This window comes from Truncatella angustata (assembly GCF_020726525.1).
Source record: "Truncatella angustata strain MPI-SDFR-AT-0073 chromosome Unknown BKA67scaffold_5, whole genome shotgun sequence".
NCBI lineage: Eukaryota > Fungi > Ascomycota > Sordariomycetes > Amphisphaeriales > Sporocadaceae > Truncatella > Truncatella angustata.
Window position 1 is genome coordinate 2043389 of NW_025763385.1, and position 17507 is coordinate 2060895.

General features: G+C 48.0%; 8 protein-coding genes across 8 annotated transcripts; 5 read left to right on the plus strand and 3 right to left on the minus strand.

Moving 5' to 3' along the window:
- Window positions 1-503: 503 nt before the first annotated feature.
- Window positions 504-2004, plus strand: BKA67DRAFT_659763 (S-adenosyl-L-methionine-dependent methyltransferase; the record flags this gene model as incomplete). The annotated part of the gene is made up of 4 exons (XM_046107511.1): window positions 504-1012; window positions 1094-1275; window positions 1356-1468; window positions 1525-2004. 4 exons carry the CDS (start codon window positions 504-506, stop codon window positions 2002-2004), a joined length of 1284 nt encoding a protein of 427 aa, XP_045957398.1.
- Window positions 2005-2601: 597 nt separating this feature from the next.
- On the minus strand, window positions 2602-4643 carry BKA67DRAFT_692374 (alcohol acetyltransferase-domain-containing protein). Its single transcript, XM_046109208.1, has 2 exons — window positions 4209-4643; window positions 2602-4156 (listed from the first exon to the last, which is right to left on the minus strand). Exons 1-2 carry the CDS (start codon window positions 4544-4546, stop codon window positions 2632-2634), a joined length of 1863 nt encoding a protein of 620 aa, XP_045957399.1. The 5' UTR covers window positions 4547-4643; the 3' UTR covers window positions 2602-2631.
- Window positions 4644-5280: 637 nt separating this feature from the next.
- On the plus strand, window positions 5281-7119 carry BKA67DRAFT_606488 (putative efflux pump antibiotic resistance protein). Its single transcript, XM_046105364.1, has 3 exons — window positions 5281-5463; window positions 5520-6666; window positions 6721-7119. The coding sequence occupies exons 1-3, from the start codon at window positions 5407-5409 to the stop codon at window positions 7029-7031; spliced, it is 1515 nt and encodes a 504-aa protein (XP_045957400.1). The 5' UTR covers window positions 5281-5406; the 3' UTR covers window positions 7032-7119.
- A 237-nt stretch (window positions 7120-7356) lies between these two features.
- BKA67DRAFT_568649 (uncharacterized protein) lies at window positions 7357-8730 on the minus strand. Its single transcript, XM_046103043.1, has 2 exons — window positions 8114-8730; window positions 7357-8003 (listed from the first exon to the last, which is right to left on the minus strand). Exons 1-2 carry the CDS (start codon window positions 8599-8601, stop codon window positions 7643-7645), a joined length of 849 nt encoding a protein of 282 aa, XP_045957401.1. The 5' UTR covers window positions 8602-8730; the 3' UTR covers window positions 7357-7642.
- A 1122-nt stretch (window positions 8731-9852) lies between these two features.
- BKA67DRAFT_659767 (aspartic peptidase domain-containing protein) lies at window positions 9853-11389 on the plus strand (the record flags this gene model as incomplete). The annotated part of the gene is made up of 3 exons (XM_046107512.1): window positions 9853-10060; window positions 10115-10369; window positions 10422-11389. The coding sequence occupies 3 exons, from the start codon at window positions 9853-9855 to the stop codon at window positions 11387-11389; spliced, it is 1431 nt and encodes a 476-aa protein (XP_045957402.1).
- A 1814-nt stretch (window positions 11390-13203) lies between these two features.
- BKA67DRAFT_536821 (uncharacterized protein) lies at window positions 13204-14292 on the plus strand (the record flags this gene model as incomplete). The annotated part of the gene is made up of 1 exon (XM_046100219.1): window positions 13204-14292. One exon carries the CDS (start codon window positions 13204-13206, stop codon window positions 14290-14292), a length of 1089 nt encoding a protein of 362 aa, XP_045957403.1.
- Window positions 14293-14631: 339 nt separating this feature from the next.
- On the minus strand, window positions 14632-15375 carry BKA67DRAFT_659769 (uncharacterized protein; the record flags this gene model as incomplete). The annotated part of the gene is made up of 3 exons (XM_046107513.1): window positions 14632-14745; window positions 14794-15116; window positions 15180-15375. The coding sequence occupies 3 exons, from the start codon at window positions 15373-15375 to the stop codon at window positions 14632-14634; spliced, it is 633 nt and encodes a 210-aa protein (XP_045957404.1).
- Window positions 15376-15767: 392 nt separating this feature from the next.
- On the plus strand, window positions 15768-17415 carry BKA67DRAFT_568654 (uncharacterized protein; the record flags this gene model as incomplete). Its single annotated transcript, XM_046103044.1, has 2 exons — window positions 15768-16602; window positions 16668-17415. Coding segments are annotated over 2 exons (1321 nt in total), but the record flags the coding sequence as incomplete, so codon positions are not given.
- Between the last annotated feature and the right edge of the window lie 92 nt (window positions 17416-17507).

Sequence of the window (17507 nt, forward strand, 5' to 3'; positions counted from 1 at the left end):
TTGATAATCACGACAATTGAGGCCAATGAACAGAAGTCTGTTCTAAATTGATTACAAGAATGATTTTACTCTTTGCGTTACTATAAATTATCTATAAGCACAAGTCTGGTCCTGCGTTGTACGATGAGCCGGGTCCCCACGCTCTTTTTTCCCCCCAAGGATGAATACCCGCTACCAAAAGAGAAACCCGTCGAATTGCCGTCGCAGAAATAATGCAACCTCTCAGTCGCAATTGTAATGTATGCAAGCTTGCGGCCGACGACAATGATACTGCAGCTGCCGAATGGCGATCATTATGGCCGTTGACGCATCGGCCGAGGCTTTTCGGGTCGGCTCGAAATTCCTGCATGAAGCAGTGAGAATCCACAGTACGGCGAAAGCAATAGGCTGAGTTATTGATACAAGTTCTGCCAACTCTTTTCAAAATATGGTAGATGTGGGCGAACTTGTTAACTGATACCACGAAACTCTAGGCTGACATCTTTGTGACGCTACAATTCATCATGGCTGGTCAAACCAACGGCACCGCGAAAGCTCCTCTCATCTTAGCCCTCGCTCAGGACATCCTGAAAAAAACTCAAGAAGTTACTTCGTATCTGCAGGCCAACAACATTCAAACCCCTACGTTCCAGCTTCAATCGAGCGCGACACCTGAGACAGTTGAGTACCAGGAACTCTATGAAGGCCTGAAAACATCCTTGGAGGACCTTGAGCAACTGATTGATGGTCCCAAGAAGTTCTGGCGACAATTTTGCTGTCTTCCGTACGACCTGGGAGGTCTTCAAACTGCGCTTGATTTTGGGTTCTTCAACTCAGTGCCGAGCAACAAACCCATTCCTCTGAAGACACTTGCAGAAAATGTCGGTCTCGACGAGGATCGCGTGAGCCGCGTCGTGCGCCAGTTAATAACATACCGGATCTTCCAGGAACCAGAAGCTGGTCTCGTCTCCCACAGCCCTAACTCCCTCATCATGAGTCAGGATGAGGATTTTCGATCCATGGTTCATTACTCGTAAGTTACATATAATGCTTCCATGTGCTATCCCAATCCACTCAGAGACCGCTGTTCTGACATTCTGGCGGTTGCTGCCAGCGCGGATGAAATGTTCAAGGCAGCTGCCGACTGCGGTGATTGCTTCAGGGCAAACCCGTCGAAAGCTGACAGTGAACACAATCCATTTGTCACGCACCATGGCGTGGGGATTTTTGGCTACTATGCCAAGTATCCCGACAAAGCCGAAAGGTTTGCAAAGGCAATGGCTGGCTGGCGTAAAAGTGAGTAACCAACTGATTACAAATGATGGAACAAAAGCATCGCTGTTCGAATGGGACACTGCTGATCAACAAACTGGCAGTGGATGCACATCTTGATAACCTGCTGAGGGACGGGTTCGACTGGGCACGCCTTCATGGCACAGTGGTCGATGTTGGGGGCGGCAATGGCCATGTCTCCAGGAGTTTCGCAAGCGTGAGTCTTTTACCTCGTTCAACTGAAGTCGGCTACTGACGAAATTTGAATCAAAGCAATTGCCACATCTGAAGTTCATCGTGCAAGACTCAAACATCGATATGCTCAATCAAGGGAAACAGAGACTTACGGATGAGATTCGTGATCGTGTCTCATTTGTACAGCACAGCTTTTTCGACCCTCAGCCGGAAAAGAATGCTGCAGTCTTCCTCATCCGCCAATGCACCCACAACTGGGCAGATCGCGACGTTGTTAAGATCTTGAAAAGTTTAGTACCCGGTCTTGAGAATTCTGGTCCCGATACGCCGCTACTCATCAATGACATTGTTTTGCCAGAGTTAGGCAAGTGGCCGCGGCATCGTGAGAGATTGGCTAGACAAGTCGACATGATCATGCTGGTCAACTGTGGAGCTAAACAACGTACCAGGGCAGAGTTTGAGACTCTATTGAAAGAAGCGGACCCCCGATTCGAAATCCACAACGTCCTTGATAATGGTCCGCTGGGTCTGCTCGAGGTTTATCTCAAGCGATGTTAAGTGTATCAATTAGCTCTACGCCTGGGCTTCAGCTTTGAGTAATTCCCAAGAGATTTTATAGGGATGAAGATGTGCGCGATACTATTGATCAGTTCATAATTCCGAAATTTGAAAATCCTTTTTGTAGAGGTGGCTTTAATTCCACTGGAATAGACTACCAATCCACTTCACTAGATCAACTGCTGTATAAAGTGAATATGACACATCTTTCCTGTCCCTGATGGAAGGGAGGCGTAAACTTTATGTGCTTTGGAGAGCAATGGGGAACCATCATTGATGAAGTGGATGCTGCACCTTGTCAGGGCTAAGAACGCCTCAGCACAAATACACTATCTTGGTGTTACTGATGTTGAAGATTGGTGTGCATATTTATGACCCTGGCCGATTTCGCGGTCATGAATTTTCAGTGCCATATTGTGATAAGTGTTGCCGGGTAGTGTACATGCGACTGACGGCTTGGAAGGAATTCTGTGCCATATTCTTACTGGAATCCACTGAGTAGCATCTGTCTGGTAGCAACTCTAAATTGGTTTATCTGCGACAAATTTCAGTACTGCTAATACTTAGACCGATGAGAAAAGACTTCCATATAAAAAGCTCTAGTATCGCCGATTTCCAGGTGTCTACCTATTCTTGAGCCGGCCATCCCTTGTGAAACCGTGCTGTGAACTTAAGCCACCTTTCCAACTCGGCAGCGAAACGATCGCCAAGTCTTGTATCGAAAATGGAATCCTGCCACGTACATGTGACAATAAGTTCCCCTCCCTTCACGGCTACAGGGGATATACACAAGGCCGCGAAGGGAACGCTTGCACCCATGGCAACCTGTGTGCGACTAATAGCCCAATGGTCACGCTCGCTCAAGTCTTGAACACCTCCTAGAGTTCTGGGATCTGATGCGTAAGATGTCCCGTTCACTGCCCCCATGTTGGTGATAGTCCATGAAAATCGTCGAGGCCTCTTTACCTGTTCGCTAAGATGCCATCGCCAGTCTTTGATATACTGCCAAAGGCCGGTTATGTCATTTTGAAGTCCCATATCCAGTCTTCTGTCTATATCTTTTCGGACCTTCTCTGCAATAGACCACATACCCTCCATAAGTTCAGCTGATCTGTAAGGATCAGGTCTTTGAAGAGAAATCATGGAGCGGACTTTGGCGACAGCGCGAGCATCAAAGGCATGGATCATCAAACTTGGATAATTGACCATTGCGTGTGCCGGTTCAAGCCATGGGTGAGACGGAGGATGTGAAGGCAAGAATCGGCGCAAATCCATGGCCGTGAGGCTCTCGAAACCAGGCGCCGCGGACTCATTTAGCAGTGGTGCAAGAGATACAAGAGTAAGGGCATGGAGAAGGCCAGTGAATGTTGTGTTATGCATGCGGCATGCTTTAAGGATATTGGCGAAAGTGTCGTAATCAATAGAAAAGTCGCGAACTTGTGTTTTGACAGGAAATGTCCGGATCGGGGCCCAATTTGCGAATGTTGGACTATCTACGCCGCACCCGGGCCGGTCCACTTCCTCCATTATAAACTTTTGGCGAAGACTACTGTCCACTGGAAACACGACAAGGTCTTCTGCCGGGGGAGGAAGATTGGAACAAGTATCAGGAAGTGTGAGAACATGATCCTCCAAAGCTGCCGGTGGCAGGATGGGCATGTGCGATGTAGCTGTGTCATTGAGGCCTCTCAGCAAGTCCATATGGAAAGTATTAGCCCCGGATCCATCCATAAGCGTATGATTGATAACGAGGAAAACCTCAATGAAATCAGATTCGTCTTGATGTAACACTACCACCTTCCACGCCGGCGCATCGCGGAAGTTCGTAAATGTGGTATCAAGTTCTGACCGAAATATGTGGGTGTGTATATGCCGAAAGTTTTCGTTCTTGCCCAATACTTTCCACTTGATATGATTGTGAAGATTAATACTTCGAAGAAAGATCCAAGAGGGCTCCGCCGATTCCTCGCCGATAATGCCAACTTGCAGGACTGGATGTTTGAGAACGATGCGAGCAATCGTAGTCTCGACGGATTGCATGAGCTCTGGTCGTGCACTAGGCACGGCCAATCGTGGTGGCATTGCATAACGATAGGCGAGAATACAGGCCCGTGTTTGACCGAGAGTATGCAATGCTATATGATGCGACTCGCTACATAACGCTTGATTAATACGGGGTCATTTCTGCTCACTCGGAGACTAACAATAAACCGAGTTTGCGAACAATCTTTTCATCAGCAGTCAATTGATGAGTTCCGCGCTGCAGATTTTCCATGAAAGTCTGAGAAGCCTTAGCGACGGCCGCGTTGGTGCTCGATGCGTAAGGTCTCGATGCAATTAACTTTCTTGATGCATTAAATGGCTGGCCTGGTAGGGGTGCATCAGAAATGCTCGGGCGACAGATGAATCTTCTTGGCGCTGCAGATAGATCGAACCTGAACCGAATCAAGGACACCAATGGCCGCCGTAGGCGTAAACAATTGTAATTCCCATCCATGATCGACGTATGGAGAGACTCCCGGGGCACGGCACGGCGGGTCATGGAGTGGGTAATTGTAATGGTACCTTAGTGGGCCTGTAGGTGGGCAGATAACTTGTGACCTTAAGCAAACAGTGCCCGTAACGGTTTGGGTGATTTAACTTGTGATGGGCCAAATGATTCATTCAGTCATTTTTTTCGGGGCCTCACAGAATCGGAGGAAATACTTGCCGAATTTTAATCATCTGTGAAAAGCTTTGAAATCCAAACTCTAGGATGCGTGTTCAAATTACTACCTTGTTAATCGCGTATGCAAACGGGTTGAATTTGTACGAGGCAACGGATACACGATGGGGCTCTGCGGCCAGGGGTGTCTACTTCCTTCACCCTGACTATAAGGGCGTTTGCTGCTTTGGGGTAGAATGATATGGGTTTCGGCCGAAAATTTACGGCTGGAAGAAAACGGGCTCTTAGACATTCCGTGCAACATGCCCAAAGAATTGAGCGCCGTCATTCGTGAAACTGTTGTTTTGATTTTAAGTTTGATTTAATTTTAATTTTGATTCTTGTTCTATTTGACTTGTTCATTCGTTCCTTGACTTCTTCTCAATGCTGCTGTAACAAGTCTGTAGCTTCACTTTCTCCATCAATACCCTCGTGGCCCTCATAAAACCCATCCTTTGCTGGAACGGCCATCACAACCTTGGGAACAGCACACTTACAAAATGGCTATAGCTGCGACAGAGGCGGCAGATTCTGGTCACCCTGGTGCGACAAACGTCAAATCGTCGGAGAAGCGTCTCAATCATGTCCCTGAGTCCACATCATCCCCTGTAGAGGGGGAAAACGGACACACCAATGGCTCTGAGCCAGGGAAGGAAGCAGAGCAGCCAGCTCCCGATGACTATCCTGGTGGTCTGCGCATGACCCTCCTTCTAAGCGCTGTCATTTTCTGTATCTTTGTCATGTCATTGGATATGGTAGGGCAAGCTATTCTCTACGTGTCAAAAGTATTATCTGGCTAACCATAAGGCAGACAATTGTTGGTACGGCCATTCCCAAGATCACCGACGACTTTGACGGCCTTGAACAAGTTCCCTGGTATGGTTCGGCTTACTTCATGACATTCGGTGGCTTCCAATCTTCCTGGGGCAAGGTCTATCGATATGTCCCTTTGAAGATCACGTACCTTCTGACCATGGCCCTCTTCGAGATTGGAAGTCTCGTGTGCGCCACGGCACCGAATGCTACCGCTTTCATCGTGGGAAGAGCTATTGCAGGTCTTGGTGGCGCTGGTATTGCAGCGGGAGGATATACAGTCATCGCCCTGTCCTCGAGACCTGAGAGGAGACCGGTATACGTAGGTGCGATTGGCACCACATATGGTGTTGCCGCCGTTCTTGGTCCCGTCTTGGGCGGTGTCTTCTCTGATCGAGTCACCTGGCGCTGGTGCTTCTACATCAACCTGCCTATTGGAATCGCTGCTACGGCGGTCATTCTGCTTCTTTTCAAGGTTCCCGGAAATGCACGCATCACTGTACCTGCGACCTGGCGGGAAAAACTTCTGCAAACAGACCCTGTCGGTGTTGCATTGACAATGGCCGCCATAATTTGCTTCATTCTCGCAATGCAGGCTGGCGGCCAAAGCCATCCCTGGAACAGTGGCTATGTCATTGGGCTCCTTGTGGCCTCTATCATTCTTATGATACTGCTAGTTCCCTGGGAGATATTTCAAAAAGAACGAGCCATGGTCGTGCCTCGCTTGATCAAGCAACGCTTCCTCTGGAGCAGTTCAATTTACCAATTCTGCTACGGTGCCTCTTACAACGTCCTCCTATATTATCTCCCTATCTACTTCCAGAGTGTCGACAATGTGTCGCCGATCGAGTCTGGTGTACGGAACCTCCCGATGGTTATTGCAGTGAGTTTAGGCAACGTCGCTGGAGGCTTCCTGATGTCAAAGACAGGCTATCCTGTTCCGCCGATGATCGCTGGAGCAGCCATTGCAACAGTATCCAGTGGCTTGTTCTACACTCTGGACATTGGTACTTCCGACGGGAAATGGATTGGATACCAAATCCTCGCCGGTGTGGCTTGGTCAATTCCATTCCAGTACAGCTTGAACATTGCCCAAGCCAATGTCGAACCACAGGATATCTCTTCTGCAACAGCTATCATTTTCTGTAAGAGCTCGTTTGCTTCTGATTATTATGTTGTATTGCTGACAGCATCTTTAGTTGCCCAGATTATTGGCCAAGCTTTTGCTCTTTCGGCGGCGCAATCCGCCTTTGTGAACGTGCTCATCAACTACTTGTCTGCAAATGCTCCACATATTAGTACGGCCGAGGTCATCACAACGGGAGCGACAGGTTTTCGAACAGCCTTTCCACCTGATCAAGTCCTTGAAATCGTACGCGGATATATGGAAGGCGTGAGGGCCACATTCGCCGTAGCGATTGGTCTAGCTGGCGTGTCATTCCTGAGCGCCTTTCTAGTTCCGTTTAGAAAGATGGGTGGAGGCAAGCCGGAGACCCCAGCGGGAGAATGATCGGTCCCGAAAAACCAGAAGGACTGGAAGGGGCTGCATCGCCTTTCTTCTATTCCGACTGACCTTAATCGCAATGCTCGATCAAAACGATAAACATGGATTAGTTTAGGAACGGTGTGAGAACTTAATAAAATGATGATGTTGGAGAACAAACCAAGTAGTCATTTCAGATCGGGGCGCCTGAAGAGAAGATGTATGTAGTAACCAGAGAGCTCGATATATCATAAGAATTATACGAGCTTATGGTGGCAATGGATTAAAATTAGTGCAGTCCGCGACGGCGTCCTTTCCAACTGCACTTCAGGTTGCTACCGACTTAGTGTAGCCCAGATTCAACCCCCTGGTAAAATACTTGGCTCATAATCAAACATAAAGGGTTGTAGGAGCAGGTGAATAGATTTAAACTGGACTATAAGCTAACCATTGTAAAACATTGTTTGTTAAGAGGATCACCTGTCCTCTTTGCCAAGTAAGGCAAGGAGACCGGAGAATTGTCCAGAATAGATTTTGAAAACTTGAATTTAATCTTTAGGAAAAGCCTGATTGACATCCGATGTCTACTCAATTTTGCTTTTGGTATGATGGCCGGGTCAGTCTCCTTGAAATGGGCCTCACAGGGACATCATATCCTGCATATCCTCGACAGGGCCCATCGAAGAATCCCACCTTGTCGACCTACCGTGCATAACCTTTTGCCACGCTGGGCTCTTTGCCATAGCCCCTGCCCAGCGCTGCAGCTCCTGAGGAACAAGCTCGGCGTTACCAGCATCAATGCAGCGCAGCACGAGCGGAAGGAGATGGCTATCCAGCACGGTCGGGCCCACCTGGTTTCCAAATGTCCATGTTGCATCCGTATCGGAGGCGCCGCTTTGTCCGCGGTGCTCTATGATTTCTGCAAAAATGATCTGCAGATCTGCCCGAGCTTTCGCTACAATAGCTGGCTGAAAAGCTACGGCATTATTTTTGTTGTGGCTAATTGATTGGGAAATTCAGTGGTAGTATCAAAAAACAGACAGCAAGAACAAGCAAAAAGGGCTCTAGAACTAATGGTAAGTCTGAGAAAAACAAAAGGGGTGACGTACAAACTGAGCTTTGCCTCGAGAGCCGCGCGGTACTTCGGGCTGAGATCAGTTTTTTTGAGGATATCTTCCACTGGTGAAGGGTTATACTGCGTCATTTCTGCTGTCGGGTTCTTGTTGCTGAATGAAAGACCATAGATGGCATGGATTCTCTTGAGAAGGTCCTGGATAACGACAGCGTGTTCCGCAGGTAGCATGGCTGGGTAATGCTTCTCGGCCAGGTGCAGTGAGATGGAGCGACTATCAGTAAGAGGCTGCTCAAGGACGTTACCGGTCATGGCCGGTACCTGACCCTTGGGGTTTACCAAGACGAGGTATTCCTCGTTCAGGTTCTGGTTCTTGCGGTGGTTAATGAAGCTCAGAGTGATCTTCTGGGGCGGCTTTGCGTTGTGTGTTGCGGGGCCGAGTTGGACAGTGTGACGGGCCATCATGGAGTAAAGGGAGAATGGAGACGAATAGAGCGTGTATTCTGCATTACTCAACGCAGTCATGTTTTCGGTTATGTGGCAATGCGGTGCAATCAAAATAATCAAATCGGCAGCGTTGATCACGATGAGGCAAATTCCCGATCAAGTTTTTTGAGAAGTTGGCCAGTTTCAGTCAGCAAGTGATTCTCACTGGTCTGTTCGGAATTAGTTGTGGGGACCCCACCGTGAGGCGCGGGTAAGAAACTACTGTAGCTTTCGGCTGGCATTGGAGAAAGTGGTGAGAAGGTCGGTACGGAGTATATATCGCGATAATGTAGAAAACGATAGATTTCATTAGCGACTTGACTCTCATCACAACGAAGTAGTCGGTGTGCGCACGAGAATCCATTGAAAGTATGATTGTTAGAAGAAATAACCAAGGGTATCATCATCGCCGACATGTCATGTTTCCCCCAACAAAAGCTGCTGGCGTGGCGCATAGTATGGTGCTAGAACACATAGGAATAGCATCAAACTGGAAGAAGCCTTGTTATCGTAAAGGTAATTCAATAGAGAGACTCAAAGTACGAAGCATAATGGATGCCTCAGAAGTCCACCTGACGACCCCCTCGGATATCTATTTAGGTAGCCTTCACCAGAAATTGAGTGCAGCTTTATTCATCGTCCGTTCCATGAACACCATTAATAGACTGATTATTGACCCTGTATGTGTAAGGTGTCCACCAGGGTGACCTGAACCAAAACTATAGCTCATTTCATCACAGGTCCCGTAAACAATGCAGCGGTATGGGGGTGGTCACGCGGTAGCATGCTTGAGGGAGCGTTTTCTGTCTCTTGGCAAAGTGGCCCCGTCGCGGTCAGCACGCCCTAGAAAGGTCTAGTTAGCGACTTGTGGCAACGTACAAACGAACCCAACATATCTTATCCGCACTATGAGCTCGGTTGGAACAGCGTCAAACCCCATTCAGATCACCCCTTGCTGAGAAATCATGCTTAATTATAAGCTGCGCCGCCTGATTGCATTAGCGCAATCCGACATTCCTTGAGGCACTGGAGCCAAGCCTCGGACACAGGGTTCTAATATAGCTGTTTGAGTCACGGGCTCGTGATGGATTCTTGCAGAGCGATTGATTTAAGATGAGACGGAAAATCCCTTGTTATGTGGCTCCATCCTCTCTCCCATTGTTGACTGTATTTTGTTGTAATAATTAGCTCTTCATCGTAACCTCCAATCCGCCGAATTCCTTTTCTCAAAGTATCCAGATATCAATTGTTACTAACTGGAGCAATTGAATCAGCCATATCGGCATCGCTATGAGAAGAATGAAGTCAAAGGAACTTCTCGCTTTCACAGAGCTACTCGGAATCATTAGCACGGCTGGGTTAGTAGCGGCAGAGACAGCCGGCTTCGTTCAATTGCCTGTTTCGCGCAGTACAGCTCCAACGGTGTCAACCTTAAAGAAGAGAGCTGCCAATCTTTCGCTCACTAGGACCTTTGACAATGAAACTTACGTGGTGAATGGTTCGCTCATTCTCATTGCCCCAAACTTAGATGTGCCGAGCTAATCATATTTAGTCGACATCGGCACACCAAAGCAGCGAGTCCAACTTGCCGTCGATGTTGGCTCCTACGTTACTTGGGCGATTAGTGATTGCGAACCTAACTACTTCTACAAGGAAGAATGCAAGGCCCTTGGGACATATAACAGGTCAACTTCCAGTACTAGTGACTATGTTCCTGTTTCGTACGAAGAATCTTGGTTAAACAACGATGACGGAAGTTCCTATTCGTTGAACTACGCCTCGGATGATTTCACCATTGCGGGAGAAAGTAAGCGCCAATTTGGGCTCAGGGTTTCCCGACAAGCTAACATGCGACCTAGACACTCTTAAAAATATCACCTTTGGCGTCTACGATGATGCAAGCACAAGGAACTATGGTTCTCTCGGTCTTGGCTTTGGCCAAGGAGTAAACAGCAATTACTCCAATGTGGTCGATGAGCTCGTGCTCCAGGGTGTGACACAGACCAGGGCGTTTAGTCTGGCCCTCGGCACAAACGATAGTCCCAATGATGGATCGTTAGTTCTTGGTGGCATCGACAGTAAAAAGTTCTCGGGCGCCCTCCAGAAAGTACCTGTCATTGAACCCCCGACATACCCGATCGACTATTCAGAATATAGGTATTGGATGAACGTCGATAAGCTCACCTTGCGAGGCGATGATGGCAACATGACTTCCTACCCTGGATTCAAGGCGATGACGCATTCCATGGACGAAGTCAGTTATCTCCCTCTTGACATCGTCAATCAAGTCGCCGCAGCATATGGTATCCGCAACACTAGCGCTTGGACGGACAAATGGTACATAATCCCTTGCCAATACAGGGATACTGTAAAAGGATCACTCGACTTCCAGTTCGGTTCCTTGAACGTCAGTATTCCTTACTCCAAATTCATTGTTTCGAGCACACAACTCGAAGAGATTGAATACGAAACGGCGCCTGAGCTTTGCTACCTATCTATTTTCCCGTGGGATGATTACTACCTCGATAAGATCGATTTCTACTATTTGGGTCACTCATTTTTGAGAGCTGTATATGCTGTATATGATCAAGATAACCGAGCTGTGTGGTTAGCCAATCGAAACGATTGCGGTAGTGATATCAAGGGAATCACAGCTGAGGAGATTTCGATAAGTGGAGTCAATGGGCAATGCGATGGGTCAGGCCTTAACGCGATCTCCTCCAATGCAACTGCCACCGACGACAAACCAAGTTCAAGTGTCAGTCTTCGAGCGCCAACATGGCTTTTGGTCATTGCTGGCTTTATCTGGTTAGCCGTAGGCTGTTGATATGACTTTCTTCCTCTTTCGTTTCACACCGCGCTCAACGCATCTGACGGCAATAAACGACGCTTACAGGACGCTTTGAAAGGTTGCCAGCGTGGATTGGAACAATCTTATAGACCCTCACGTCTCTACAACGACAAGACGTATTCCAAAGGAGGTCTATTGAATACGACTGGAGATGGGGCAAAAGCACCCTGGCATTCGCATCAAAGTGCGGCCAACGAGTTGACATTAGGCTGGGCGTTGGTTCATGACAACGCCAATAACCGTAAGCATCGCACGAAAACAAGTCGAGAGTTGTGGCAAATTTTCAGGCATGTGAACGAGTAGTCGGGATGCAATTCAGGTAACGAAGACGGAACAACACCCAGTAAGTGTGCCGTTGTGGAACGATGATTCTCTCGTTCAAAACGTGGCATCTGAATTACCACTTGAGTCAGGGCATTTAAACCTTATATTAATACAGAAACCAATATTGTATTATAGTGTAGTAAAGATTCATCGGCAGATTTCCACAAATGGCTTCATTTCTTCTTCACACACAAAGGTCTAAGCATTCTAAACTTTAGTGATCTAATCCAAGGCCCCGCATTGACATAGACGATTATATTTGTGCCATCACAGAAAGAAGAAAAAGCTTGATCGGTGTTTTCCGAAATTAGCTAATATGCAAATCGTGATTTCACATGGGTTTTATTTCAGAGGGGTTTGTTGCGCAAGCTCGTGACTTACCTCCCAACTTCTCCGCAGAACAAGTATGAACTCGGCATCGGTGATTGCGGGTCCGTGACTGCTCCGCATATTGCACTGGCTACTGTCCTACAATAGTATATTGCTTTAGGCTGCTTCAGCCTCAACTCGCTATGTTTGGTGACCCGACATGTACACCAGTCCCATTAGACGAGGTTGGGCTTCATATGCAATCTTTGTATAATTAAGCTTTTTCTAACGAACCATAGGCATCTTTGGGGCACCTAGTCTATGCCGTATTGTGCATCGCGCTGCAGAAAGTGTAGTTACTTAGCGGGTTTCGAGGAACTTACCGCCATGCGAAACCGTACTACGCGGTGCGTCTTAGCGCTGTTCACTTGTACCTGCAGAACATCAATTAGGAATACGTTTGGCCATGTGTGCAATATGCAACACATGCCCCCAGTAGCATAGACTATGCTGCCGAGTTAAAGAAATTTATGACGTATTTCTGGTGGTACTTCTTTGCGCCGCATGCTCTTTATATTCGTAACCGGTGATCATCGAACTTACAATCTTCTAAGTCCCAGCGCGAGTGGGGTGATACCCAGTACGGGTCACGGGCAATGTAAAGAGCGGCCAGGAGCTCCCAGAGGCCTGACTATTACAGTACAGTGGCAATATCCTAAACTTAGTGGAACACCGATCGAGAAGCTCCACACAGACTTATAGTCGTTGCACGAGCAGCATATAACGAGCCTTGCGCTCGGTTTCATCTTTCCCCTCCTATTTGTTAGACACAATTATCAGTATTCTTTCATGCATCACGCACGTTATCTATTATAATGTGCTCTATCATTTGTTGTGATGTACGTACATATCGAGCGGTGCTGTCATAAATGCCATAAGCATGTAAGCAAATCCGAGTAGCCCGCTCTATAAAGCGCCACGTGACGTAAGTACTAGCCTAAGCTAGACGAAACGAGTTTAGTTTTTTCATTAGCAGATCAATGAAAATAAGTACGCACACCCCACTGCCCGTCAATTACTCTGTAATCCATCTCATCCGGTGTCCGGTCCCACCCCAGTGGTCCTCTTATTTCGAAAATACCCGGTGTCGCTACAGCATGCCCATTCCGCGAAAGTCCTGTGATAGTTGTTTCAGGGCCCGGCGGAGATGTGATCTTACCTATCCAGTCTGCATACGATGTGAGAAGAACAAGAGATCTTGTCGTTACGTGCCACCTGCCCGAACACCGCAAACGCCACAGGATAATGCACTCGACTCTGTCAGCATTACTGTTGGTGGGGTTTCGACCCGGGCGGAGCGCGTTGGGTTGGATTTCGAGGCGCAAGATATACCCTACGACCTCCCCATGGTAGAGTTGATGAACTCTACCGTGCCAAATATGGCAGGTCCTCTAGGTGATTTGCAACCAGTGTCTGGGAGCACAGAAAGCTGGGAGTGGGCAATTGAGCAACTCAGAAGCTACCCAAAGGCTTTCTCCGTGAGCGCAGAGACGGTCTTCATATGCATGACCCAAAACACACTTCTCCAGCCGCTCCGAACAGCCTTTGGCCTCTGTGGTGCCTTCAGTTGCATGAACGAAAGAAACAAACACACGTTGTTTCAGGTCCTAGATGCCGAGATGTCCGAGTTGATCAAGCCACCCACGGCTTCGACACTCCTGGAAGACCTAGCAAGGATGCAGGCAATAGTCCTATATCAGATTATTAGGCTCTTTGATGGTGACGTCGAGCATTGCGCGCTAGCCGAGCAGCAACACTACGTCCTTTCCGCGCAAGCCTTACGGCTCTTGCGACGAGGAGAACACGAGCTCCAGAACGCCACGCCGATGTGGGAAAACTGGATCGTCACCGAGTCCATACGTCGGACGGTTATGATGACATTTGGTAGCTATGCATTGTACTCAATATTCAGGCATGGAATCTGCCCAGAATTACCAACAATGTCTATGCTACCTATGTCAACGAAACAAGCCTTTTGGGGCTCACGGGACGCGTATCTTCAGCATTCTCACGAAGATGCGACGGTAAGGTATGCCGATTTTACCGATGTTTGGATAGTTTCCCCTCCGAGAAAGCTTGATCCATATGAGAGATTTATTCTTGTGGCTTGTAAAGGATTGGAATCAGTCGAGGCTCTGAGCTTGCCTGACCATGTCGAGAATTTCAACTTTGAGCTACAGCATTAGTCTGGGGTCTACTGAAGCGCACTTCACTGGAGCGCAGAGTTTACAAAGGAGTACAATCTAAGTAGATTCCGGTCTGAATTTCACACTCTATGAGAGCAATAACACATTGTGTATATAGTTCTTGGAACCTGAAAAACGTCCGTATTGGGAGATACAAAACTATTTCGTGGAGGAGAGAGGTTGTTACATGTGACAGATATGACTCGAATATGCGATACACTGAGCCTCGGATCCCATAAAAGTTAAGCGGGAATGCTTTGATAGCGGTGCTGGGCCAGTATTTCTGCCAAGGACTGCGCCGTTGGACTAAGCTAAAACTCTGGGGTCTCCTTGCCTTCATCAAGCCAGATCGACTTGCTGTAGCTTAGCAATTGAACTTTGGACCTTTTCATTCTTGTTCAGGTGTTCAATCAGCTCGAGGATGCTGTTTTGTTTCCCAACTGTTTGGTAATGCTTTCCATAGTTAGCCTGGGCTTATGTGCTGCCATTCGCAAAACTCACCTCCAAGTTCTGCCACCCGATCAGACCAATAAATCCACCTTCTTCTTTTCCTATACCGTTCGCGTGGTAGAGAGCTGGTTTGCCAGCAGGAGATGCTGAAAGTACTTCTTCTAGCCGCTTCCATGCTGCCTCTGTTCCTGTGCCAGATCTGACTTTAATAATCTGTGTTACCTCCGAAGAAAAACACAGTGTGGATCTGTTGGTAGCTTCGTAGAGCTCCGGACGAGCTGGGGCGGCAGCAAAGTCCTTCATTTTGGTATACAAGGCTTTGAACTTCTCGGACCCTGGGAAGAATTGATGGAAGAACTCCTCTTTTTCCCACTCTGTTGGTCACTATATTAGTAACTACCGTTTTCTTCTGGATCTGTTGCTAGCGGCAAACATACCGATAGCGAGTACATCTCTCCCGCTTTGAGGACCTATCGCCTCGCCGTCTTGCTCCAGTAGTGGCCCTCTGAATAGTGTCTTGAGGCCGTCAACCCCGCTGAAAGCTGTAACCAGGTGACCATGACTGTTTCCCAACCCAGCAAGGGTTTGGGGGTCAGTCTTGTAGGCGTGAAAAATGACCTCGGTGATAGGCATTCTGGCTGTGTGGCTCGAGGGGTTACTATTTATCGCCGTTGGTTCAACTCTAAGTATTCTCAATACAACTGCAAATGGCTTTACAGAGTCGAGATGCTTGCTATATGAAATTGAAAAGATATAGAACAGGGTTGAGATTGAACTAATAATGTGTGGATGAACTATATCTTCTTATTTTTGAGTGGTGTCTTGGAGAAGGCCTTTATATAGGATTCACATGGATGATTAATTTGTAGGATTTCGCAAGACCGTATGGCGCCAAGCAGTCCCGGCGCATTGTTTGTCATCTGGCGGTCCTCGTTGCGGTCCTCGTTGCGGTCCTCAGGCGTTGGCGGGGATTTTTTCATGGCGGCCCCACTTGACGCCCGCACGCTTCTCAACATAAGCCGTCCCATGTATGGTCGCTTTTATGGCTTGTTGGATAGCCCGCAATGTGCTCTACCGGAATTGGCTGGAGGTTATTCTGGTAAGAACTACATCGGGAGCCGCGGGAATAACGGCGCTCCTGTTCCATGGCTGGCCAGATCAGGCATCACATTGCGGCGCTTATTCAATGCTTTGAGGTGGATTTGTCAAATCTGCGACACAGGCGGAATTAATGGCATGTATTCTGTCTATATAATAGGATTCCATGGTAGCCTGATTTATGGCAAGACCGATCATATACGCTCACTGAAACCTTTCGTCGTAGTAATGTTCAAGCTCGCAGTTATTGTCGGCGCGACTGGGGTCCAAGGCGGATCCGTTGTCGCCCGCTTCCTCAAAGATCCCTCCTTCAAGATTCGAGGCACCACGTCAAACACAGCCAGTGATGCTTCAAATGCTCTTGCTTCTCAGGGGGTGGAGATGGTCTACATGGACCCGAACGACGAAGCCAGCATTGCGGAGGTGTTTACCGGCGCTCATGTGGTCTATGCAGTCACAAACTTCTTCAAGGACTTTGAAACTCTCTCTGCCGTCGCAGCCATGGAGGTCGAATACACACAAGGAGTCAAACTAGCCAAGGCTGCTGCAAATACGCCCACTCTGGAGCACTACATCTGGAGCACTCTACCTTACAGCGCGGAATTGTCGCAAGGGAGGTGGTTGGTACCACATTACGACGGCAAGGCCCGCGTCGACAATTTCATCAAGGCTGACAAGGAGCTTTTGGCCAAAACGACATTTCTCTTATGCACATATTACCCTTCCAATTTTGCATTTCCTTTCATGTCTCCAGTCTTCATGGTGAGTCTCTATTGTCCCTGGCGTGACTTAGATGTCCCTACTCGACTCGCTAACAAGGTTGGGAGAAATCGGCACAACGGCACATACAGATACTCCCTGTTGGGCCAGAATCAACTCCAGTGTATAGCACTGGCGACACGCGTGTCAATGTTGGGATTTGGGTGTACGCAATTATTACAAACGGTACCCTACCACCACGTCCGGCGACCGGGGGTCTCTACGTCCTGGGGAGCCACAACAAGTACAAAGACTGGAATGAAATGTTCCTGGCGTGCGGTCGGGTTTCCGGCAAATCGTTTTCCTCTCATCCCCTTGAGTTTCTAACCATTTCTTTCCGCCAGTTCGAGAATCTTTGGGGCAAGCTGGGAACTGAAATGGCCATCTGGTTTGAGTTCTTGCACGACCTCAAAGATAAGGCCTGGACAGTCTCTGGACAGAACGATGTCCTTATAACCGCTGAGGAGTTACTTTCGGGATCACCATCTGACGAGGAAGCAGCACTTGTTAGTGACGAGCAGGTCTGGAGACAGATGAATAGCAGAGACGTATAGACGAAAACTCTGCACAAGGACAATAGTTGAAAGGATTTCAGGCGGAAGGGTTCGTGTTATAGGCGCGTCATAAGGTAGTGCGATTGAGGAGTCATGATCCTTCTGCAAGAGGTAGCCGAAAACCGATAAAGTCAACGCCGAAAAACTCTCAGAGTATTTTATAGATTATTGCGCACTATTTGGCGCCCAAGCTGCTCTTGAGTAGTGATTAGCTCTTTTGGGGTTTGCCAATGATTTTGTTACCGGAATAGTTTTCTCCTAGACTAGTTCATGGTGTGCTGATACCCTTAGAGTATTGGTTCCGCCATTGCCGCTTTCTAATCCTAACACCCCAAAACCGGAGATGCCATTATA

What these genes read in the sequence shown, in the direction of transcription:
- BKA67DRAFT_568649 (XM_046103043.1), bottom strand. Translation starts at nt 8,601, where the DNA reads ATGACTGCGTTGAGTAATGCAGAATACACGCTCTATTCGTCTCCATTC. An exon ending in CTCGAGGCAAAGCTCAGTTT is followed by an intron (nt 8,004 to 8,113) that starts GTACGTCACCCC and finishes CCAATCAATTAG; the next exon opens with CCACAACAAAAATAATGCCG.
- BKA67DRAFT_692374 (XM_046109208.1), bottom strand. Translation starts at nt 4,546, where the DNA reads ATGACCCGCCGTGCCGTGCCCCGGGAGTCTCTCCATACGTCGATCATG. An exon ending in GTTCGCAAACTCGGTTTATT is followed by an intron (nt 4,157 to 4,208) that starts GTTAGTCTCCGA and finishes AGCGTTATGTAG; the next exon opens with CGAGTCGCATCATATAGCAT.
- BKA67DRAFT_606488 (XM_046105364.1), top strand. Translation starts at nt 5,407, where the DNA reads ATGACCCTCCTTCTAAGCGCTGTCATTTTCTGTATCTTTGTCATGTCA. An exon ending in TTGTCATGTCATTGGATATG is followed by an intron (nt 5,464 to 5,519) that starts GTAGGGCAAGCT and finishes ACCATAAGGCAG; the next exon opens with ACAATTGTTGGTACGGCCAT. An exon ending in TGCAACAGCTATCATTTTCT is followed by an intron (nt 6,667 to 6,720) that starts GTAAGAGCTCGT and finishes CAGCATCTTTAG; the next exon opens with TTGCCCAGATTATTGGCCAA.